A 24249-nucleotide genomic window follows, 5' to 3' on the forward strand; every position below is an offset into this window, starting at 1 on the left:
CCATCCAGAAGATGTACCCGAAGTCCATCCAGAGTGTGTACCCGAAGTCTGGAGACCTCAGAGGCAGCCAATATTCCTTCCACCCCATACCTCCATACCCCTCCATACCTCACATCACCCTCTCCCCACCCCCCCCACCCCCGCCTCCCATTCTCTTCTGCTGCTAACCTCCCAGGGACTGAGGGGCTCCCACTACCAGAAAGACCCACAAATCGGAGCCGCCCCTGCCTTCCCAGGTCTGCCTGCGTTTCCGGCCTCATTCACCCATAGCTTGGCTCCACTCGCTTGCCTCTTTGCAGCTCCCACTGCTCCAGTGTGAGGGGCCCAGACTGGAAAAGCCATGGCTGTGCCCTGTTTGGACCTCAGCAGCAGCCCCTCATGGTAGGCTTGGGGGGCTCAGAGCTAGTCTCCAGTCTTCCAGTTTGAGGGTCATTATGGGGCCAACCTCTGACTCTTGATAAACATAATTTAGAAGAGAACACCAGGGGCGCCTGGGTGGCGCAGTCGGTTAAGCGTCCGACTTCAGCCAGGTCACGATCTCGCGGTCCGTGAGTTCGAGCCCCGCGTCAGGCTCTGGGCTGATGGCTCAGAGTCTGGAGCCTGTTTCCGATTCTGTGTCTCCCTCTCTCTTTCTGCCCCTCCCCTGTTCATGCTCTGTCTCTCTCTGTCCCAAAAATAAAAAATAAACGTTGGAAAAAAAAAAAAGAAAAGAAAGAGAACACCATATCCATTCCCCCGGGAGGGGGCGGGGAGCACCAGGGTCTAACTTCATCTTGGGAAGGGTCCTGATGGAGCAGAAAGCCCTACCTCTGTCGCCCTTCTCCAGCCAGGCCTGCGAAACGCCCTCTCTGACCTCTGACCCCTGGTACTCTTGTAGGAACTCAGGTTGGCCAGTGGGAGCTGTGGCTCCCCTTTCATTTGGGGACCTAACTGCACTTCAGGGCCTCCTGCTCTGATTTGTCCAGGCTTTCTCTGTGTCCCCTCTGCCACCCCAGGGCCCCCCACCAGGGACAGTTGGTGTCCAGCGTCAGGCACATTGCCATCCAATACTGTGCAGTCTAATCAGGGAGTCAGACAGGAGCTTATGAGACCATATCATGTCGCACGGTGTGCAGTTGAGTCCTAAAGAGTGTGGGAGACCTCTGGGGGGGCCTCAACCCCACCCTATTTTCTGTTCCCCCTCCCGGTTTTTCTCTCCTCCAAAAGTCCCTCACTGCCTTCTCTCCTACCTCCCTCCTGTGGCGGAGGGGAGGAAGCTGGGAGCAAAGGAGCAGAGAAAACTCAGCAACTCTGGCTTGAGGCACAGCCTCCCGTGGAAGCAGCAAAGCCCCCGGCCCCTGCCCTCCACGTCAGTGTGGCTACAACGCCTGCACCCTGACGGGGCAGCACGCAGTGGCTGAGGAGGACCCTGGGGGCCCCGGCAGGTGGAGACAGCTGGGGATGGCGGGAGAAGGCAAGCGAAGGCAAGGAGAAGGGAACAGAAGGCAAGGATTGGTCCTTGCTGCACACGGGGGTGGTAGGTGGGGCAGGAGAACCTTGAGTACCGGGGGCTCTGGATCTGGGGCACGCCAGGACACTAGGGACCAAGTGGAGAGACTGAAGTCTGACGCAACTGGAAAACTGGAGGGTGGGGCATCGGGGCTGCTCCCCGGGAAGAGCCACGGCATGCAGGCTGTGGGGCGGCCACTTCAGCCAGACCCCCTGTTCATGGTTGCCCACCCGGCCCTTGCACTGGGCCCCATGTCGTGCAAGTCTTTGAGGCCATTTCTTTCCTCCTTGGAGGGTGGACAGATGGAACACAGTCTCAGGCGGAGCACATTCTTTATTGCTCACCTCTCCCCCTTCACGGCACAGGGCCCAGCGTGCAGGAGGCCCTCCCAGTGAAACCAGGCCCCAGCGGGCTTGCTGAGGCTGATTGGCACTGACCAACGGGGCACAGACCTCTTCTGCTCCCGCACAGCACAGCCACCAGTGCTGACTCAAGGCAGCCCGTCCGTGAGCACTCTGTTCAGACAGTCGTAGAGGTATATGTACTGTTCCTGGTGGCAGACGTCGGGGTAAGGAGCGTCACCCTGACTGCCCAAATCTGATGCTGAAGGCCTCCCTTGTGTCTCCTAACCCTTAGGGTTCCACCTGGGAGCATCGTGGTCCCCAGCACCACCTGGTGACTCCCCAGACAGTGCTGGCTCCTAGAACCTTCCCTACACCCTTCCTTACTCCCACAACTAAGCCCTGGTGGCCTCTCACCAGCGTTGGGGTCATGAGGCCACAGGCCTGTGACTGCTGCAAGGCCACGTTAAAGATGTCCACAGTGCACTCAGCCCCCGCCTGCTGCAGCAGCTGGTCCATGGCCAGGAAGGTGCCCAGCTGAGCCACACCCTTGCTGCAATTGACCTTGAGTTAGATAGGGCATGGGAGTGGGGGGGAGGGGGCGGTGCAGAGAAAGCTCGGGTATCCAGGTATATGGGGAAACCCAACGCGGGCCTGGGGACTGGGAAGGGGACACCGGGTGCCTGGTGAGCCAGCCGGCTTGGGCCCAAGCAGGGAGGGGGTATATTCCTAAAAGATGTCGTATTCCCAGAAGATATCCAGGCAGAGTAAGGAGACAGGAGCACTGGGAGACTGTGTAGACCGTGTCCTTTTGACCCGTGACCCAAGCAGGGCTCAGTGGGATAGATGTGAGGCCCTGCTGGAGAGGCAGTGAGGGCATCCCGGCACCCACACCCCCCAGGCTTTTGTCCCGCAGCACCTGGAGTGGCTCAGCAGTGTGCCTGGCTTCATCGTGTCCCGAGAGCAGCACCGGCCCACGGCGGCCAAGAAGGGTAACAGGGTGGTGGCAGGGAGCTCACGCCCTGGCTCCCAGCACGGAAACAGCAGCCTCTGCACCTGCCTCTCCTTCCTGCTCTCCCCCTGGGGACAAAGGCAGTGGCACTGGTGCCAGGGAGGAGCAGAGGAAAACAGCACAAGACTCCTCCACAGAGCCCACCACCCCACACCCTGCGGCCCCAGCACCTACATGTGTGACCCTCAGGAGGGTACAGGGCCAGCCCGCTGTGCTGCTCTCAGCCACCCGGTGCACTGTCACCATGTCTGTGACAACGGGCTGCTTCTCCGTCGGCCAGAACGCCTGTCGCCGGGACCAAGTCAGGGCTGCTCAGGAGGCTTCCCAAGCTCTCTGCCCACACACCCTGCCCACAGGCCCGCCACACCACGACCTCCACCCCCCACCCCTGTCCCAGCTCCCGAGGCTTCCACCCTGACTGCCATCTGATGCCGAAGGCCTTCCTTGTGTCTCCTAACCCTTAGGTTAGGGTTAGGGTTAGGGGTCTTTCTGCCCCCCCTCACCTTCTCCCAGGTGTCAGGTGGGCACAGGGAGACCAGCACATGGGCCCTATGCTCCCACACCAGCTCCCAGAACTCCTCGGGTCCTGCAGGGCCAGTCAGCACAACGTGGTCATGGCCAGAAGGCCCACCCTGCAGAGCACAACTCATTGGCTCCCAGGGACTGAGGGTGCCCCCTGCTCACCACAGCTCTAGGGCCCCCAGAGACCCCAGCTCCAGCTTAATAAGCACAAATGATCAGAGAGGGCAAGTAATAGGGCATCATCTCACAGGGAAGAGCCAGGCTTCGAGCATCTCGTTAGGGGGACTTTCCTCCACCGGAGAAAACCGCACTTGAGAAGAATCATCTGAGGGAAGATGGTGAGGGTGAGGCTGCCCGAGGCCCTCTTCCCCGGGCCGGGGCCGCCCGCCCACCCACAGTCCGCGGGCACTCACAGGCGACCGTGCTGTCCTGCTCATGGCCAGGAGGGGGCGCGGAAGAGTCAGCCTCGTCCTTGATGGCCTGGAGCAGGAGCTGCGGGGGCGGAGGAGATGCGCTCAGGGCGCTCCGCGGGACGGAACCCACAGAAAGTGCTGTCTGGGCAAGGACAGCCCCCTCAGCTGTCACCCACCCCCTGGTCTGAAACACACCTTGTACTCTTTCAAGAAGCCGGCGTTGGCATTGGCCGCCCTCTTGGCGCAGGCCTCTGCGAAGTTCACCACCGAGATGGGCTGGGACCTGGGGGAGGGGCGGAGAGGGGAGGAGGCACTCGGGGCTCCCCAGCTCCCGCGTCTGGTCTTCTCAGCTCTGCCCATGGATAGGATCAGGGGCCTGTTGGTGGGAGGGCACAGAGAACCCGTGTCCCCACCCCACAAGGGCCCCAGGGGAGCTGCAACTCACTCAGGGGTGTCAGAGGGCGCTTCCAGAATCTTGTTCAGGAGGCAATTGTGCAGGAAGATGTATTGGGTCTGGCAGGAGGAGGAGGAGTCAGTCTGCTAAGGCAGTATGGCCCAGCAGGGAGATTTTCCAAGGGCCCAACCGGCAAGACAAGGCTGGGGTGAGGGGGGTGGGCCATTTGGGACCTTGCCCACGCTGTCGCTGTCGCACAGCGTCAAAGCCGCCAGAGGCCTGCCTGCCCCACCTCCCCCTTTGACAGAAAGGGAAACAGAAGCCCAGATAGGATGGCGACGTGGTAGAGCCCCGCCCCCCAGGTCCTCAGTGTGCCCCCTCGAGTTCCTTTCCTCCAGACTCGATGTGGCCTCCCCCCGCCCCCCACAACCCACCTCCCGCCCACTCCTTCAGGACCCTGGCTGCTCCGCCCAGCCTGCCGAGCCCTCACCGGGGTCTGGATCATGAGGGGCCGGTACAGCCGCAGCGCATACACAGCGTTGAACACGTCTACCGCCTGCTCCTCCTCCAGCTGCTGCAGCAGCCTTGACAGGGCCACGAAGGTGCCCGTGCGGCCCACGCCCGCACTGTGGGGACAGCCCTGGGCTGAGCCCTGCCCGAGGTCCCAGAGCCCCGCCTCCCCTGCCTCCCCTCAGGCCCGCCCACCTGCCCTCACCTGCAGTGCACCAGGATGGGGCCGGTGCCCTGGGTGGCCCGGGCCTGCTCGCGGACCAGTTCCACGAAGGAGAGCAGGGAGTCGGGGGCCTCAGGGACGCTGTGGTCAGGCCAGGTGGTGAATTGCAGCTGCTTCACCCTCCGCTGCTGCTGCTGGGTAATCTGGGAACGGGAAGGGACGGGAGCAGGGGGCCCTGGCCTCAGCCCTTGGGCTTTCTTCACCAGATCCCTGAGGGCAGGGCGACTGATACCTCCACCCTCAGCGGGGTGACAGCTAAACCTGCCCCTCGGATCGCATGCTTCCCTTGACCCCTTCGTTCTCCGGCCTCCTGAGTAGCGTCGGCCTATAGGGGATGCCCGGGCAGAGGGGTGAGGCCAGTCCCTGGCTCTCCTGCCCCAGGAGGTCACAGCCTGGCAAGGCTGATGGGCACAAAGGGTGAGGGGTGAAGCAGGGAGCCCCGAACTGAGTGCAAGGCAGGGGAGGGCAGGGCAGAAACCGTCGCTTCACCCTGTTCTACCTTTGACGCACTGCGTCGCTTCGGATAACACTTGAACCTTTCCTGTGCCTCCCTACCCCCTCCCTAACCAACTTCCCTGGACAGGCAGGGGCTGAGTGCTTGCAATTCTCAGAAGGAAGGAGGCCAGGGGACGCAGGAGGTGAGGCAACCTTCTCAGAGTCTCAGCTCGAATGCCCGCCCCACCCTGCCGTGTCCCCTGGGGCACACACATGCTGCAGCTGCAATTCCCGCTTGGTCCACTCTTCCTCGGGCTCCTCAGCCAGCAGGTGGACGGTGATGTGACCATGGGTGACAGGGGTAGGGTCTGCTGGCCAGTAATGCTCACACAGCACCTAGGGCCAGAGGGTCAGAGCAAGGGTGTGGGGTGGCTGTGGGCCCAGCCTCATTACTGCCACCCCTGGTTTATCCGGACCAACCACCCCCCCCTCCCCCCCCCACACACACACACACTCATCTTTCTGGTCTCTGCCACCCTGTTGAAATTCTGCTGTCTGTACAAACCCGAGTCCCTGGCTACCTCACCCAGAAGCTTCTCTGTTCTGGCTGGCCTCCAGCACCATCACCCCCACGCCTCTCATATGACCCTTAAGACTTCAAGGCAGCTGTTGGGCTGTTGGACTCCTTTACAAAATTGGATGCCTTTATTTAGGGCTGCCTGGCCTTGCCTCATTGCTTCAGCTGGAGGACAAACCCAGCAGGTTCTCTCTCTGTCCCAGGGCTCTGCATCGAGCAGGCACAGAAGAGGCATCCACCAGGCTTGTTGAAAGAAAGGATGCTGGGGCGCCTGGGTGGCGCAGTCGGTTAAGCGTCCGACTTCAGCCAGGTCACGATCTCGCGGTCCGTGAGTTCGAGCCCCGCGTCGGGCTCTGGGCTGATGGCTCAGAGCCTGGAGCCTGTTTCCGATTCTGTGTCCCCCTCTCTCTCTGCCCCTCCCCCATTCATGCTCTGTCTCTCTCTGTCCCAAAAATAAATAAATGTTGAAAAAAAAAAAAAAGAAAGAAAGGATGCAGAACGCCCATCCTGAGACAGTCCGTACCCCATTCTTTCCCCCCCCCAATGCCTTTGCCCCCCTCTGCCTGGAACAAGAGCAGGTGGAAATAATGAGATGCAGCAGAGGTGAGGGGCACTTGGGTGGCTCAGTCAGTTAAGCATCAGACTCTTGATTTTGGCTCAGGTCATGATCTCACAGTTCACGGGTTCAAGCCCCACATTGGGCTCTGCGCTCACAGTGCTGAGCCTGCTTGGAATTCTCTCTCCCTCTCTCTGTCTGCCCCTCCCCAACTTGTGCTTTCATTCTCTCAAAATAAATAAATAAGGGGCGCCTGGGTGGCGCAGTCGGTTAAGCGTCCGACTTCAGCCAGGTCACGATCTCGCGGTCCGTGGGTTCGAGCCCCGCGTCGGGCTCTGGGCTGATGGCTCAGAGCCTGGAGCCTGTTTCTGATTCTGTGTCTCCCTCTCTCTCTGCCCCTCCCCCGTTCATGCTCTATCTCTCTCTGTCCCAAAAATTAAAAAATAAATAAATAAATAAATAAACGTTGAAATAAATAAATAAATAAATAAGAACTTAAAAAAAAAGGGGAAAGAAAGAAACAGCAGCAGTCAGAGGAAACGGAGTCAACCGGGGAGCTTGAGTACCTGGTCCCTCTAACTGCCTCCCATTCTGGGTGGCCTTGGGGACCCCTACCAACCTCCAGGATTGATTGGCCTCTCTCAGGCCTCACCCACCTTCCCAGACCTAAGATGGTAAGGAGAGAACTCCTATAAGGAGAACATGCGCCACCCCGTGGCCACTCTAGGAAACTGCAAGGCATGCTCACCCTCCCATTCTCCATGCCCACGGTCAGCATGACAATGATGCGGACCTGCTGCTCCCACACAAGCCGCCAGAAGTCCTCCAGAGTTTTCTTGAGAGGGCCCTGGGTGGCAATAAATTCCTGCGGGTGGCTGTAGCCCTGGGGAGTGCAGAAGACAGGAGCATGTTAATTGGTGACACTTCGGTCCCCCAGGCCCCACCGGGCACACAGCAGTAAATGTCCCGTGTGCGATTTCCAGGAGGGAGGAGAGTGTGCCTACACGTGTGCACATGACCACATGTGTGCACCAAGAATCCAAACCAGGAGGGGTGGCTTCAGAGACACCACCAGCACCCCAGCGCCACCTTGAAGGGGCAAGAAAAGCCCACATGAGAGTAAGAAGGTACTAATGTGACAGAAATGGTCTCCCCAGTCCAACCTGTTCACCAACCCCCTTCTGAAACCAAACTCCACGTTTCTCCCATGCTCAAAAATCGTCCGCAGCTCCCATGGCCCAGCAAGTAAAATCCAAAGCCCTTAGCTTAACAATCAAGCCCCTCCTTCATCCGGGCCCAATCTACCTGTGCTGTCTCACCTCCCCCAACCCAGCACCCCAGCCCCACGCTGTCTGTGCGTGTGCACCCAGCTGTTCTCTGGCTGTTCTTTCCAACCTTTCCCCTCTTTCGTCTTTTATCAAAATTCTACTCATCCTTCAAGAGATTACACGTCCCCTCCTCCAGGAAGCCTTTCTTGACTCGAGTGGACTGAATTTCTCCTTCTTCCATGTTCTCTGAATACCACGCTTGTCCCCTTAATACAGCACTCGTCACACTGAGTGGTAGATGTGACACACACAGGCAGCGCATGTGTGCCTGTCTCACACACACACACACACACACACACACACACACACACAGTGTGCTGCTTTGAAGGCAAGAATACAGGTAGCAAGCTCTGACTCCGACAGGCCCAGCACAGTGCCTGGCACACAGTAGGCCCTCAATAAATACGTGCCAGGTCAACCTAAAGGAACACAAGCTGGTGATCTTCATGGACGACTGCTACAGCCAGGGTAGGACAGCGTGTCCTGCAAAGCAGCCAGTCTCCCGAACGGACACACCCACAGCCAGCTCTGAAGGTGGCCCTTACCGGGATGAAGTTGGCATTGATGTAGTCGGAGTGGGGCTCTCCCTCCAGCTGGGTCAGCCTGACCCGGGAGTGATCATCTGCAGAGGGAAAAACTGTGTGTGCAGTGCCCGGGCATAGGGAGCACCCCCCACCGCCCCCCACCCCCGTCCAGGCCCAGCCCTGGCCATCTGCTCCCCGGCACTCACAGGGTAGCACGTGCGGGTAACGGTTCTTGGTGGCATTGGCGGGGTGCTCCGCCTCCAGCCTGGGCTGCTCCTTGCCCACCTCCTTCAGCTCCTGCAGAGATCGGGCCAGGCGCTGCTTTCTGAAGTGGACCCATCTCTCCCCACACCAGGGGAGGGACAGGGGTGGGATGTGCACGGCTGGGAGCTCCCCCCAGACTTCAGGGCAAGCCCAGCCCAACCTAGATGGCCCAGGTCCTCTCTGCTCCGAGCCCGAGGGCAGCAGAGGCCTTACCTCGAACTCCTGAAAGAAAGCCTGGTGAGCGTGCGCACTCTTGGCCTCAAAACTCTGCCGGAAGCTTTGGATAGGGATTGGCCGATGGGTCCGCCTGGTGGGAGAGGGAGGGAGTGGGCCCACGGCAGGGTTCTGCCCTGAGCTCAGTGGATAGTTGGAACACCCCCTGGAATGGAGCCAGCACGCATTTTTCCGCACACGCGGATGCACAGCCTGGGCCGCCAGCCCCCAGTGCAGAAAGACAGACAAGGGGACAGACGGAGGAGGGCAGAGCAGACAGGATCTACATGTGAAGGCACACACGAGGCTTTCAGCCCCTGCCACCATCACCGGTTCTGAGGAGGGCTTCTGTGCATAGTTGATGCTCACCGATGTGGGTTCGACATGAAGTCGGTGTAGGGGAGCACAGGAGGGACCAGAGGAAAGAATTACAGATCTAACATCACCGGGGAAAGAAAGAGATTCGGCCTGATATCGCCCAGTTGTCAGGGGTAAGGTGAGCACTGGAGTAGGTGAATTGGGAGGAGGGGGAGGAGGCTGAATGGGCAGAGAGGAGCCAGATGAGCTCTAGGGTTGGAGAAAAGGCCTCGTGAAGGTGTGACAGAGCTGTGAGGTGACGGACAAGGGAGTCCCGGAGGCGCAGGCTGCCGGGGAGACTGGGCGAGGCCACCATGACCTGTGCCAGGCATGGCCACACTGCCCAGCACACCATGAGGAGACATGGGAAAGTGCCCTCACCGCAGGTTGTAAGCTGTCAGCTCTTGGGAAAACCGACTCTTCTCTGCCCTGCAAAGGATGAAGAGGCGTGTGGGAGGGAGCCCAACGGGGCAGGGGGCACGGGGAGCTTCTTGGGGAAGAAGCCATTCCTCCCCCAGCCATGCTGGCCCCCAGCCTTCGCTCTCACTCACCTCTGTCCCTTCACCCTCCTCCAGTACAGCAGGCCCAGCAGGGCACAGATTGTGAGGACACAGCCCATCATGATGCCCACTGCCGCTGGGAGGGACATGGCTACCCTGGAGACACTGGCCCTGGGCTCTATGAAGTGCAAAGGGAGAGTAGAGTAGAGTAGCCTTGTCCCACTGTTCTGCAGTGACCGGACTTGAGAGCCTCTGGGAGGAGCGCACAGTGACAACCCCCCTCAGAAGTCCCAAATACCACCCGAGGCCAGAAATGGCTGCCAGGGGGACCATCCTGCATGGGGACTGAAAATGCCCAGCAAGCTCTCCCTGCCCCTGGCTTCTGAGCTTGCCCCAAAGGCTCTACTCCCCTCCCTGACACCCTCAAAGAATAGAAGAGGGTAGGGACCTGGCTTCCTGGACCTTCTAGAACTACACTGTCCAATATGGTAGCCACTAGCCACGTGGGGCCATGGAGTGCTTGAAATATGGCTACTCCAAATTAAGCTTTGCTATGAGCATGAAATACACAGAGAATTTCGAAGACTTAGTGATAAAGAAAAGAATGTAAAATATCTCATGAAGAATTTTTTTAATTGATCACATGTTGATATGATAACATTGATAGATAGCTTGGTTTAAATAAGATGTTCTTAAAACTAATTTCACCTGTTTTATTTTTACCTGTTTAACACAGCTACTAGGGAATATTAACGTACATATGTGGTTCACCCTTGTGACTTGCCTTATGTTTCTATTGGACGGTGCTGTTCTAGAATCTCAGTGGCCTGGGAGCGACAGCACAGAGTGGGGCAGTGCAGGAAGGTAGTGTGATCGCGGGCAGTGACAACCCCTTTCATTAATGCCTCGCCCCCCCCCCCCCCCACACACACACACACACACTCAGCCCACCCAGGCCAAGTCAGGTGCTAGCAGTACCTTCAGCACTGGCTCTGGGTCTCCCAGCTCTGCTGGGCAGGACGTGCCCTCCCTGGAATCCAAGCTCAATCCTACCCGTTGCTGGTCGGGGACGAGCCCAGAACAGGGGGTCCCAGCACTCTTCCCCTGCCCCGGGGCCCAGCTGGAACCCTAGCCAGGTGTCCACCCTACCTGAGAAGGCTGAGAAGGAGATAACGGTCTCAGGAGGGCTGTATCTGGTAAAGGCTACGACACTGAACCTGGGGCAGAGAAACAGGAACTTCTGTTCTGGAGGGGCAAACAAAGAGGGCAAAGCCCCTCCCAAGACACTGAGTCATTAACAATAGACACTCAGAGAGCGAGAGCCTCTCTCCACACCTGTTAAGAGGTTATGTGTCACGCTACCTGAACAAGCTACCCCTGACTTCTTTTCAATCTTCCCTTCCCACAGCAAGAAGCCCTAACATAGGTACCTAAACATCGTTGGAAAGCTGAAACAGAATCCACAACCCCCCAACTTTTTTTCCTGAAAAAAAGAACCATGTAACAGATGGGTGTTTTCCTTTTTGCCTTGCCTACCAGGGAGCCCAGTCGAAATAACTCTGTGGACCCTTATGGGCCAACAAATGCTTTCTCTTCGTAAGTCAGTCCAGATCTTTTGCAGAGGGAATGTGCAAACAACCCATCAGTGAAAGTGAAAAGCCCCCGCCCCCTCAGTCTTAGCCCTCACCGATACTGGGAACCTGGCTTGAGTTGCCCGTTACAGATCTCCTGGGTCTGGCCACAGTCCTCTGTACCCATAGGCACCATCCAGGATCTCGGCACAGCCCAGGGCCCTGGGTAGAAGGGGTTGGGGAGCAGGATGGCCAGGTAGGAGTCCTGTCCTCCATAGTAGTGGTCATACCACGTGTGGTTGATGGCTTCCTGGGGAGGCCGCACCACTACAGAGGAACAACAAAGGGGCAGCGCAAGGGCAGCAGTGAGACTGAAGCCTCTCTCCCTGCCCACAAAGCGGCTACCCTGTTTCTCTAGCATGTTCCCACCACGCATAGCACAACATCAGCCCTATCTTTAAGAATGTTCTGGGTCTCTCTTCCTACTCCAGCACTCATGCCAGCCACAGGCATTTCACCTCAGTGGTCAGTATCTGGACCCTCCCCCCGCCCCCCCCCCCATCCCATGCCAGGCAATAGCCAGGGTCTCCCATCCCCTCCTGGCCCAACACTCACGTGACATGTTGGTGGTGGCAATGATGCCATACCACTGGATCTGCCCATCGTCCTGGCCAAACATACCCCGTGTGATCATCACTCCCATCCCCGCCTCAGGCTCCAGCTGGGGGGCTGCAGCTAAGTCCGGGGGGCGCCAGCCTGGGGATGGAGAGGAGAAGAGTGAGGTCCTAACTAGGTGCCAGTGGCCAAGGGCAGGGGCCATGCTGTCACATCCCCAGCACCTCTTACGGTGCCTGGCAACCAGTGCCTGATGGGTGCAACTAAATAAGAACCGGGAGACCCCTGGGCCGGGGTGCCGGCGGTGAGGCTCCATACTATGGTATCTGGATCAGGGCCAGAGGAAGGCTTGGGAGTTGGCGGACAGGGAGAGTTCCCGGCAGTGAGGGCCTCGGCAGTGAGAACCCCAGCGGTGATGTTGGAGGAAGGCTAAGGGAGAGGAGGGGGCTCCGGAGACCATGGAAAGGGCTTACCCTCTGCAGAAGTGGCGCACAGCAGGGTGACCACACGGCTCCACAGACCATTCCGGCCCAGCACGGTGAGACTGATGCGATAGGAAGCAGCGGGCAGCAGGCCGGGCAACAGGAGGGCATCCCCGGAGGTGTTAGCCTGGAAGACGATGTGAGCATGCCCTCCCGCAGCCAGATGTTCTGCCACCACCAGACAGGTGTCCACATCCCCCGAGGGCATCATCCAGTGCAGGGCCAGGCGAGTGGCCTCGGGCTGGCACTGCACATCCTCCACGGGGCCAGGCTCTGTGGGAAGCAAAGGTTCTGCGCTGTGTGGGGGTCGGTGCACCCCAAGAGGCTGGCACCTGGAGCAGCAGCTCTCAGAATCAGCAGGTACAAAGGGACTGGGCATTTACGTTCACAGGAAGAGGCCCTGGCCACACAGAGAAACAACTTCTCCTTTGGGCATCACTGCCCATCTGGAGAAGCACAGGAAGCATATCCCCGGGGAAGGGGTGGGTAAGCCCCCACCGGAGGGGAGCAGGTGGCTCCGAATAGAACGGGCAGCGTCGCAGCCCGGACTGGAGCCTCCCGCTCATCCTCCCCCAACACACGCTAACATACCAACAGGCAGCACGACGGGGTGAGTGGACGCCTGGAGTGGCCCCGCCTGGCACAGCACTGACAGGGACAGATGGCGTCCAGGTGTGAGGTCCCTTAGAACGAGGAGGGCTTGGCCGAGCGCCAGGGGCTGCTCCCAGGAGAGGTGGCTGGCCTCTGAGAGTTGGGCATGGCACAGCCCCTGCCCCAGGGGGCCACCGGCCCAGGCCAGGTTGATTACGGCACTGCCCGCCTGCATCGACACCAACAGCTCATTGGGCACGAGCGGGGCTGTGGAGGGAAAGAGAGCCGGTGAACCAAGCTGCGTGGGGTGCGTGAGGCCACAAGCTCGCTGGCTCCAGGCAGGGCCCTCGGGTGCGGAATTTGGGAGATGGGACTAGAGTGGCGGCTAAGAAAAGAATCCAGGGGTCTCAGAGGCAGCCCTGCCCACCTCTCCTCCCCTCATTGCCTTTCCCAGCCGCAACTCACAGGTCCAGCCAGAGACATTGGCCGCTGCGGTGCCGAGAGGCCCAGCCTGCGACATGATCTCCACCTCGTACTGAGTGCCTGGGGTCAGAGCTGAGAAGCTTGTGCTGTCCACCTCGGCTCCCACGGTGCTGGCGCTTGCCTGGGCACCTGCCTGGTACAGAGTCACCTGGTAGCCGTCTCGCGCCCCGGGAGCATGCACCCAGGATGCCCGGAGCTGGGTGGGACCTTCAGTGGTCACGTTCACCAGAGGAGGGGCGAGGGGGGCTGTGGGGAGAGCAAGATATGGGAAGGTGGAGAAGAAGAAAGGTGCTGTGGGCCAAACTATGTCCCCCCGAAATTCATGTTGAGGTCCTAACCCCCAGAATACGACTGTTTGGGGGCATCAGATCTTCAAAGGGGTAATTAAGTGACGTCATGAGGATGGAACCCTAATCCACTACGACCGGGGTCCTCGTAAGAAGAGGAAATCTGGACACAGACACGCACGGAGGGAAGACTGTGTGAAGACACAGGGAGAAGGGGGCCGTCCGCAAACCAAGGACAGGGGCCTGGGACAGAAACTGCCGTCCTCAAGGCTTTCCGAAGAAACCAATCTTGCCAACTCATTGAGCTCGGATCTCCAGCCTCTGGAACTGTGAGACAATGAATTTCTGCTGTTTAAGCCCCCAGCCTGTGGTGCTGTGTTATGGCAGCCCGGACAAAGGAACGCAGAAGAAAAGAATGCAAACCACATCTCTGGTTCCCTCCTCCCTCCTGTGTCCCTCCATCCTTCCCAGGTGGGGAAGCACCAGCTCAGGCCGACAGCAGGGCTGGCTCAAACAGTAGTACTGCATGAACACATTAACCCCTCCCCCTCCCAAAGCAGCCAGGCCTCTCGGAGGCAGGGCTGGACGGGGCAGCACCAGCCCCTGTACCCAAACAGCTTGGCAAGACCCCCTGAGTGACTGGGCAGGTTCTCAAGGAGAGGCAAAGTCTGGGGGCCCAAGCTGCGCCCCTTCACCCTCAGCTGGAGCCCAGGCCCTAGAGCCACATAAGCCTGGCCCAGTCACCCAGCCAACACCTCCTCTGCAAATGGGGAAACTGAGGCTCACAGAGGGACAACGTTTGCTCTAGGGACTGGGCCATAGCTAAAACCCAGGTCTCCTGCCTCCTAGGCGGGTGCTCTTTCCAGCTTCCTCTCAGACCTGTCTGAGGTCACATGGCCCCTGGGAGGAATCAGGAGGACAGAGCAGGGGGTGGGGGAGTCACCACCCTGGAGAAAGATGATTCTGAGGGTGGGGGAAGGGGTGACAGCAGCTATACTTTGGCTCTAGCAAGAATGCAACACTCAGAGAAGGCAGAAGGAATGAGGCTCGTGTGAGAGGGCGCTTCCAAACCCAGGTCTATGGCTGTGGAGGCTCCACGGGAGAAGGAGAGAGCTCTGCTGTGTGCTGCTCAGTGTGTCCCATGCTTCAGTAACTGCATGACCCTGTCCAGCGCCGGCACCCTCCCCCGCTCCTCTCTGGAGGTTAGCGTGCGGCTAGGAGCACAGACTCTGGGTCACAGTGTCAGAAATGGAATCCCGACTCCCCACTTAGGGCTGAGGAACCCAGGACAAGTCACTTTGCTTATCTGTGCCTCAGTTTCCTGATCTGTGAAATGGGCAGAGCCATAGTAGCCACCTCCTAGGCTGGTTGTCATGAGGAGGAAATGAGAGAACATGGGGAGAACACTTAGCAAAGGGCCCAGTGAATACGAGTCACTGCTGTTGCTATCAAACACTCCCAGACCAGGGGGAGCTCGAGGCGGGGTCCTGGGTCCCTTCCCCACTGCTCCCCACTCCCGCACTGGCCATATGAGAGCCTGGAGAGTGGCATGGCCCAGCCACTGTACAAGAGCAAGCCCCTGGGTTCTGCCCACCTTCCAGGATCCCTGGGGATTCCCAGTTAGGGATGTCCTGGTGCCTAGAGATCAGGGATCAACCACAGTCAACCCAGCTGCCTGCGCACAGATGATGAAGAGGCCAAGGGGAGCACGCAGCCCCCCTCGCCCCGCTGGGGAATCCAACCAGCAAGGGTGGCCAGGAAGGAAGGGGTGTGCAGGGGGCACTCACGCATCCAGCCGGTGGCATTGGTGCTGCTGCTCTCATCTGGGCCCCTCAAGGTGGCCAGCTGAACCAGGAACGCGGTGCCTGGGGGCAGTGGGGTCCAGGAGAAGTTCTGAGTCTCGGGAGTCAGAGCCTCCTTGCTTTCCAGAGTCAGGGGCCTCAGGCGGTAAAGCCGCAGCTGGAAGCCATCCCTGCCCCCAGGCGGGGGACTCCAGGAGGCCGTCAGGGCAGGAGGCTGGGTGGCAAGGCCCAGGCTCAAGTTGGCAGGAGGAGCAGGGACTGCAAGGTCAAGGAAGAAATAGATTTGGAATGACGCAAACCCCCTGCCGTTGTCTTCTCTGCCTCCCCTTCCCCTGTGCTCTTCTCCTGGGCACCAAGAGAGCCCCAAACACTGCCAGCCTACAAATCCAGCTCCCTCCCCACACGGTCAGCTCCTTGACAGTGTGATGTCTGGCTCACAGGGTCCCCACAAGGCCCAGGACCCACCTAAATGTTTAACCCTTTGGGTCCTGGTCTCCAGCTCATCTGCTGACCTTCAGTGCCTGCGAGCTCATTCTCTCTCTCTCTCTTTCTCTGCCTCTGTCTCTCCCTCTCCCCTCTCCTCCTCCCTCTTCCTCTCTCTCCTGAGGGCCTTGGTGCATGCTCAGCCTCTCCATAAAGCCCCTCTCTGTCCAACTCAGACTACAAGCTTCTCAGTTCACTCTCCTTCTCCTCCTCCTTCAGGAAGCCTTCCCTGATTCCCTAAGCAGGCTCCCCTTCTGTAAGTCCTACAAGATTCGACTGAACCACATAAACTTCCCATCAGTCATCAGTTTTAACCTACAAGAACACAGTTGCATGTGGTTTGAAATATGTTGTACGTATTCCCATCATACATTTATGTTTTTTATATGATCTGTAAAATAATACACATCATATACGTGTGTGTGCATATATGTATTTATACATATATTTATATAGCCTCCGTTTACTTGTCAATATTCCTAGACTGTCTTGTTCATAATGTTTAGCCTCAGCACCTAGCCCCATACCTAAAAACTGGGAAGCATTCATTAAATGTGTGTTGAATAGATGGATAGATGGGCGGATGGCCGCCCAAATGGTAGGAGGTGGAAGATGCTTGCCAATAGATTCCTGAAGGGCCCACCTTGGATGGACACGGGACCGTGTAAGTCAAGAGGAGGCACGCAGAAGAGCGGACAGTAAGGGAAGCTGGGCCCCCACCCCCACTGTCCTGGGCTGGCCTCCCAGAGGCTGAAGCCAGGGAACTCACGGGTGCAGGCACGGGTCCTTTGGATGGGGGAGCTGAGGTTCCCTGCCCAGGTCCACACTGACACAGTGTAGCAGGAGCCGGGCACTAGACCCCTCAGAGTCAGGCTGGAATTGTCTGGTCCCAAGTCAATAAGACTGTCTGGTGACCTCTGGCTGCCCTCCGGATGCCAGGTGACCCTGTAGCCTTCTTGCCACCCTGGTGCTGGGGCCCAACCAATGGTCAGGTCAGAGGGGCTGCCCCTGCCGGTGACATCCAGTGACTGTGGTGCCAGGAGCTCTGAAGAGAGGGACAGTTTGGTAAGGGGGCCATACTGCGTCTGTGGCCCCGTGAAGCCCTTTCCCAGCTCTTCTGAGCCTCCCCTCTACCCAGATTTCCCTCCCCAGGGCAAGGCCTCCCCCGCCCCCACTCCGCAGGGTCAGGGGACAGTGGCTGACACTCACTTGTATGGCCTGTGGGGCTCTGGGTAGTGTTTCCCAGAGACGAGACAATGTCCACCTGGTAGTTGGCCCCAGGCCCCAGCTCATGCAAAGTGACCTGCGTGGAAGCAGGTGGCGCGGAGATGTTTCCGAGGAGGCTTGGGGTTCCCTCAGTGTAGAGCAGTGCCTGCCTCCTGGGCTCCCTGGTGGCCCCCAACCCATCCAGCTGCAGCGTGGTCCCATTGCTTTGTCTGGGCTGGGCAGCAGAATCTGCAGAGGATGCAAATTCTGGAGAGTGAGAACCCAGCTGCCACTCAAGGCAGGTGCCCCTGGGCAGGGCCTCATCCTGTTCCCCATCAGCCCAGACTCACCATTCAGCCAGGTACTGGCCCGGGCCCAGGCATCATAGGGCCCGGCCAGGACCCTCAGCTCCAGAGTGTAGGGTCCAGCGGGCAGGGGCCCTGGGAATGTGGCATTGAGGGCTCCGGGACCCAGTGTGATGGTCTTCTCCACCTGCCCACTTAGCCTGAGCAGGTAGCCATCCCGGGCACCAGACCCTGCCTTCCAGCTTGCCCAGAGCTCCGAGGGCAGGGGAATGACCACCAGGTCCAAGGGTGCAGAAGGATCTATGGGTAAAAGGAGAAAACATATGCAGAAAGACCTAAACGGTGGATAAGAAAGATCCTACCCTCCTCACGCCAGCTTCTTCCTCCAACACTAGACCACGTCTCATCCAGAGGCCAGCAGCCACCATTTGCCACGTTCCGGGTGAATTCTGGGATCGGGCCACGGACAACAATAACAAAAATAATAACGCATCAAGTACCAAGCGCATAGATGCCAGCAGGGCACGAAGTACCCTACGCGCAGTATCTCATGCCTACTCCCCACAACGCTGTGAAGGGGGTGCTACTGTCACCAGCCACGTTTAAAGAAACAGAAATTGAGACACCGAGAAGGTAAGTAACTTGTCCAGAGACCCACAGCCAGTGAGAGGCAGAGATGAAATTCATAACCCAGGCAGTCCAGCTCCTCCACCCGTAGCCCATGCACGACAGTGCTTCTCTGAGCAAAAACATGGCAACGTCAACATGGGCTCTGCAGGCACCCAGCCCGGGCTCAGGTTGGCCTGGTCACTCACAAGCTGCTTGACCTTGGGTCCCTCCTGTCTCTGAACCTCGGCTCCCTCTACCATACACTGGGGATGACATGACTGCATGGGGCCGGTCTGAGGACTAAATGAGATCATCTGTGGCTGGCACACAAAGGTTTCAAGGGGTGACCATTACACCGCCATCACCTCTTCAGGTGGGCACCTGCCACCAGCCAACAGGAGGCGCGCTCCCTCCGTGCCTCATCCCTTCCCCACAGGATTCCAAAGGAACCCCGGCCTCCGCCACGTATATCCCACCCACTCAGCCAGAGAAGAGCCGAGGAGGCTCCGCTGTAACCCCCTGGCCCCCGACCCCCACCCCAAGCACTCACAGGTCCACTCGGTGACATTGGGCCCCGCTGCCTGTTGGGGCCCGGCAACAGCACTGAGCGTCAGCTCGTAGTGGGTGCCCGGAGAGAGGTGAAGGAAGGTGTGATTGGAGGCTCCCCGTCTGACTACCGCAGTCAGGCTGGTGCCGCCCAAGAGGTTTGTGAGCATGAGGTGGAACCAGGCTGCCCCCTCAGAGCTGTTCCAGGAGGCTCGCAGGGCACGGGTGCCCAGAGCGTACAGCACCAGCTGGTGGGGAGACACGGGGGCTGGAAGGGGGATGGAGAGAGCAAAGTCAGGCTTGAGAAACAGCCCTGGCGTGGGATCCCGGCACCAGCCCTGGCAGCCAGGAAGACTAGAAGCCCAGCTATGTTGGGGCAGGGTTCCCTAGGAGGCTCTGGGCTGCCCCCGCCACGTCCCAGACCAACCGCCTGGTCTGGGCCTTTGCCAGGTGCCTGCCTTACCTGTCCACTGGTGGGCGCTGGTGTTCGCCTGGAGGTTGCCAGCCCAGGTGGTAACCTCCAGAACATACTCGCTACCTGGTAGGAGGTTGCTAAAATTGCAGGCCAGGCTGCCCGGCGGCAGGGAGATGTTACGCGCCAGTGTCTGGGATTCTAGGTGGTAGAGGAGAAGTTGGTAGCCATCCTGCCCCCCAGGGGCAGCGCCCCACGAGGCCTCGAGGCTGGACGGGCTCCCAGGGCTACGGAGTTGCAGGTTGCAGACAGGTGATGGGGCTGCATCAGGGGTAGAGAGAAGTGCCAAGTTCAGGGCCAAAGGGGCATCATCCCTGTGCCTCAAATGCTTCTAAATGGGTCACGGTACCAGGCATGGCCCTCCTTGGCTACCCTGCTCTGTGCCAACCCTGCAGGACAGATACCTCCTGCTCAGACCCCTTGCAATGCCTGCACACTACTCGCCCCCACGCACCAGTGCGGGCAGTGAGGATGATGGTGGTATTCTGCCCACAGGGTCCCAGGGCAGTCACTTCCAGCAGGTAGCGACTTCCTGGCACCAGGTCCCGGAACTCAAAGCTGGATGCGTTGGTGTGGGCCTGGAGCTGCGGCCCTTCTGGAGAGCCCAGGGGACTCAGGTGGGTGAGGCGGAGGGCATGGCTGAACTTGTCTGGCCCTGGGGCTCCCCAGCTCAGGAAGAGGCTAGTAGGCCTCCCCTGGCTGCTGACGTTCACTTTCAGAGGTGGTCCTGGGGAAAAGGGGTGCATTCAGAGTCTCCCGATACCCTTTCTCTCCTAAAGAAGGAGGAAAGGCAAAGAAAAAAGAAAGGGCCAGAGCAGAGGCAAGGCCTCGCATGGAGAAACCAACCCTGCACCCCCACTCCCTCCTACCTCCCAGACCTCCTTCGCCCCACTGAAGACACCTACCTCCACTCTCTCCGTCTGGGCTCCTTGCCAGAGTGTGACACTCATGTCCCTATAGGAAGGAGGGAGGAGGGGGGAGGAGATGGGCAGAGGGCTCTGGGGTCCGTGGAAGCCAGCAGGGGACAGGGCCGAGATCAGAGAGAAGGCTGTCCTCTTGCCTGGCACTCCCCCAGACAGGGACAAAAGGGCATCACCCACAGGCACACCCCAAGTTCAGGAGGCAGCCCCGCGCAGGCAGAAGCGGTTTGTTCTTTCTGTCCTCTGAGCCAACGGCTGGGAAGAAACAGCCTCTGCTCTGCCTAATGCAGACCAGCTGTGGGGCCCCACAGAGAGGTGGGAGCCTGGACGGGCCCTGGAGAACAGCTCCCCAGCTGCCTGCCTGCCCCCTGTGCCCACCTCACCTGGGCCAAGAAACCCCGGAGCCAGAGGAAGACAGCAAACAGGATTGAGGGCCTCATCCCGATGTCTGTAAAGGAAAGTTAAGAGGCAGCAGGGGTGGAGCCAGTCCCCCCAACCCTCCCCTTGCCCCACTGGCTGGCTGGCTGGCTGGCTGACTGACGGGCGGACGCGGACGGGCAGGCGGGCGAGGGTGGGAAGGCCGAGTTTCAGCGAGATGGCAGGTGGCAGGCAGCCAAAGACCAAGGAGGTGCCTCTCAGTCCGGACCCTAACCCCTCTGCCCACCCAGCCTTGGCAAGATTCAGCGAGGGGAGAGAGACCCTGGGGCCCAGAAGGTAGAAGGGCATTGCACCCCGTGGGCTGCAGACAAGCCCGCCTCTCCCTCTGCCTCCCCTGCCTCCACCCCTCCTCCAGCAGTTGACCTTCCAGGGGGGTCTCGGGAAAGACCAAGGCAAGGGATGGCCTCTCGAGTGGGCACACATAGCAAAGGCAGCTGGCTCCCCACTCCCCGACCCCAGAGAGGAGTGTGGTTCTGCCGACCCTATCAACACGTGGCAGATGGATAGAGTGTTTGTCCAGTCGGCAGAGGGAAAGGAGGGTCGCGGTTACATCGCCTGGATGTGTGTTGCTGTGGAACGGATGGACCACAGCTGTGGGTGTGTGTCCCCTTCTGTGCACCCATGTGGCACCATGCCCTTGTGGACAGAGGCACAGGAGCACATCCTAAAGGCCCTGAGTCACAGCGATTATAGATCTAGAAGAGCCCACCTGGCCCCTGGGACCCATCTGTTCCCACACCCTCACTGCCCAGATGAGGAAGCTGGTCTCCAGAGAGGGGAAGAGCCCGGTCCGAGAAGGCCAGTCCTGCTCCCAACCCCCCGGATTAGGGTCCTCTCAGCTCAGAGCTCTCTGAAGAGCTACTTAAGTCCCTAGGACGTTTGCTTAGTTAAGTCCCTTGTCCACATAGACCAGCGGTGCCCACCCCAGCCTCTGCCCGCCCCCCAGCCCCCAGCAGGCTGCAGGCAAGGGGACCTTCCCTGGCACTTGGCCTAGAAGCAGGCCTGCTTCGTTCCAGCCTAAGGCCAGCTACTCACCTGGAACTGCTCACCCATGTGTCCCCACCTCAAGACAGCTGATGGTGGCGAGGGGAGGGGGAGGCAGAACAGAAGGGGAAGAAATGGCTCTGGGCACCCCCCCCTCCCCGCCCTCGGGAAAGGAGCCCAGGAGTCAGCGGCTAACTCAGGAAGTGGGGAGGGGGAATACGCAGAAAACAGGCAGGTATGAAAACTGAAGGGCAAGGCTGCTTCTTGGGAGCCAGGCTCTCAGGGGCCAGCCCCAGCCGGGGCGGGGGCGGGGGGGGGGGGGGGGCAGGCCTGCAGAGAAACCCACTCAGCCTCCCACTGGTTCAATTCAGAGCCAGGGGCTGCCTGCCCTTCCCCCACTCCACCCAGCCCCAAACCTCAGAGCCACCCACCCAGCCTCTGGATAGGGGCCTGGAAACTGAGCACTGCAGACTCATCAGATTTTCCAGGCCGTGTGTGTGTGTGTGTGTGTGTGTGTGCGCGCGCACGCGTGTGTACATTCATGCATGTGCTCTTTCAAAGGGGGGGGCAGGGGGTGCAGAGAGCAACTGGGGAAACTGACGTTAAAGGAGAAGGCCCCAAGAAAGGGCCAACCCTTGTCCCTTCCCCCATCCACCTCACCTGGGGCACCTCTTTCTTTGCTCTTTCTCGCAGAGTCTCAATCAGCAGCAGCAAAAGGGAGAAGTGAGGTGGAAACATCCTAATTCAGAATCTAAGAGAAGCGATGTGTCAAGACGTGGTTGTAGGTAATGGAGGGGGGGGGACGTTGAGACCCTGCTTGAGAGTTGCCACAATAGGGGCCTGTTGGGGACAGCACAGACTCCATAGCTAGTCCTACGGACAGTCCTGGAGAAGGTCCCTAGCCGTAGAAGGCACGCCTGCCAGCCACCACCACCCCCCACCCCCCACCGCCAGCCGTGCTGACAGAAGAGGGAGCTCCAGGGGGGTAGAAAGGTTCTAACAGACAAGATGCAGCCTCCCCAGCCCAAGCCTCTCCATTCAGCAAAAAAAGTACCACAAGGGCTGTGTCTCCTGCCCAGCAACCACTCCCACAGACAAACCCACATCCTCTCCCTAGAGAACTCTTAGGGTCCTCCTGAGATCTGAGAGCACCTTACCGATTCCTTCTGGAGAAAGCCAGCCAGGAGGCAGAGGAGGGCAGGGACAGGTCCAGGCATCCTGATTCCCAAATGTGAGCCAGCCTGGTCTCTTCCTGCAGCTGTCCCACACAGCTCCTTTCCGGCCCTCCCCCTCCTCTCCCAGGGCCTGAAGCCAGGCCTTGGGCACCCCCCACACCCGGGGGAAGATAATCACCAGGCAGGAGAGGGGCAGGGTGGATCCGGACAGCCAAGTCTCCCACTCTTCCTCCCACACCTCGGGGAAGGTCACCAGGGAGAGGGTAGGCCTAGATCCCTCTGGCCAGGCTGTGGGAAGGCAGCAAAGGGCTGGAGGCAGCAGACTGGTGAGATGTGTGTGTGTGTGTGTGTGTGTGTGTGTGTGTGTGTCGGCAGCCTGGGCACGTGTGTGGATGGACACACTGCGTGCGCGCGCACGTGCATGAGCCGTGAGGGTGTACATATTTATCTGGATGGATGTGTACATGGGGGCATCAAGGGACATCATAGAGGGGGAGGGGGAGGGGAGGGCCCCAGGAAGAAAGGCCCGTGTTGTAAAATAGATGTCCATTTCACCAGCTCCATGCTTGGGAGAAAGGGAGAGACTCTCTTCTGTCCTAAAGCCAGGGACCCGACTTCCAGCAACCTGGAAAAGAATGGGGCTCTTTCCTGGATCTCCAGGCAGGCTGGCCCTGGCTCCCCAGATGCTGAGGTGGTCCTTCAGCCCCGGGGGCAGGAGGTATGGGAAAGTCCCTTTCACCGGCAGGTACCCAAAAGGTGTCAGGGAAACTGGGTCGGGCGGGGGATGGGCTTCCGGGATTGCCAGGACAGAGGCAGGGCCCCAGGGCATGCCTGATGAGTCTCCTTCTTTCTTCAGATTTCACACCAGCTGGCCCAGACACGGCCACACTTCCTAACGGCAATTCTCTGTCCCATCCACCAAGGGTCTCCTCCAGGGTCTCCCTGGCTTCTCCTGGATAAGGCCTCCCAGTTCCCAGCCTCTCTGCCTCCCCCACTCAGCCAGAGGCAAGCAGGCACCTATAACACCGTGGTAGAAGCGGGCCTAGGCTGGCCCAGGATTTGGGGGTGGGGGTTGGGGAGGACATATGATCCTAAGGCTTCTCCAGAGAAGAATGAAGAGGTCTAGGGAGGGGAGCAAGACCTGTGGAGAGTGCAGGACCCAGGAGTCCTGGCCCCCAGCAGCAGACCCCATACCCAAGAGCCTCCCTTCTGGAATTTGGAGTTTTACAGGGTGGCAGCCTTTGCCTCTGGGGCTGACAGCGGCCTGGCCTGCTCCCTAGGTGCCTCCAAGAAACCAGAACTTCTGAAAATTCCAGACACGGCTGCCTCTGCAAGGGGCTTCTGACCCCGAAAGCAGCGAGTCGTGGCTGGCAGCGCTGGGACTGGGGGATGGCAAGAGGAGGAGGGCAGTGTGCCCAGGCAGCTCTGTCCCTGCAGGCTAGCTGGACAAAGCCGGGGTCTGTGGGAGAGGAAACACAGACCCTCCCACCAGACACCACTCCCCTGGCCCCCTGCCCTGGCCAGCTTCTCCAGCTCACAGCCCGGCACCACTGGACAGATCAGAGAGGTGCTAGGCACATCTCCTTGGGCAGGGAGGACCCTCATGTGGAGACTGAGCCTCA

At 59.5% G+C, this 24249-nt stretch overlaps 1 protein-coding gene across 7 annotated transcripts; it reads right to left on the reverse strand.

Annotated features, from left to right (window-relative positions):
• Positions 1–1804: 1804 nt before the first annotated feature.
• LOC123586891 (receptor-type tyrosine-protein phosphatase V-like) lies at positions 1805–23827 on the reverse strand. Of its 7 annotated transcripts, none has more exons than XM_045456487.1 (36): positions 22610–23825; positions 22113–22203; positions 20950–21104; positions 20414–20478; positions 20016–20064; positions 19565–19837; positions 19102–19371; positions 18643–18906; positions 17529–17783; positions 17182–17427; positions 16742–17017; positions 15475–15747; positions 13383–13646; positions 12918–13184; positions 12318–12599; positions 11845–11985; positions 11346–11556; positions 10808–10875; positions 9710–9836; positions 9540–9587; positions 8802–8895; positions 8531–8621; positions 8346–8422; positions 7221–7355; positions 5613–5735; positions 4887–5047; positions 4662–4797; positions 4223–4290; positions 3973–4060; positions 3778–3856; positions 3613–3689; positions 3346–3474; positions 3017–3127; positions 2750–2910; positions 2248–2383; positions 1805–2039 (listed from the first exon to the last, which is right to left on the reverse strand). In XM_045456487.1, exons 4-36 carry the CDS (start codon positions 20468–20470, stop codon positions 1980–1982), a joined length of 5097 nt encoding a protein of 1698 aa, XP_045312443.1. In that variant the 5' UTR covers positions 20471–20478; positions 20950–21104; positions 22113–22203; positions 22610–23825; the 3' UTR covers positions 1805–1979. The 7 variants fall into 7 exon arrangements, with proteins under 7 accessions (XP_045312443.1, XP_045312442.1, XP_045312440.1 ...); XM_045456486.1 differs by having other exon boundaries at positions 3973–4129; positions 7266–7355; positions 22610–23824; XM_045456484.1 differs by having other exon boundaries at positions 3973–4129; positions 22610–23823.
• Between the last annotated feature and the right edge of the window lie 422 nt (positions 23828–24249).

The sequence above is a fragment of the Leopardus geoffroyi genome, chromosome C3 (genome assembly GCF_018350155.1).
Source record: "Leopardus geoffroyi isolate Oge1 chromosome C3, O.geoffroyi_Oge1_pat1.0, whole genome shotgun sequence".
Classification (NCBI taxonomy): Eukaryota; Metazoa; Chordata; class Mammalia; order Carnivora; family Felidae; genus Leopardus; species Leopardus geoffroyi.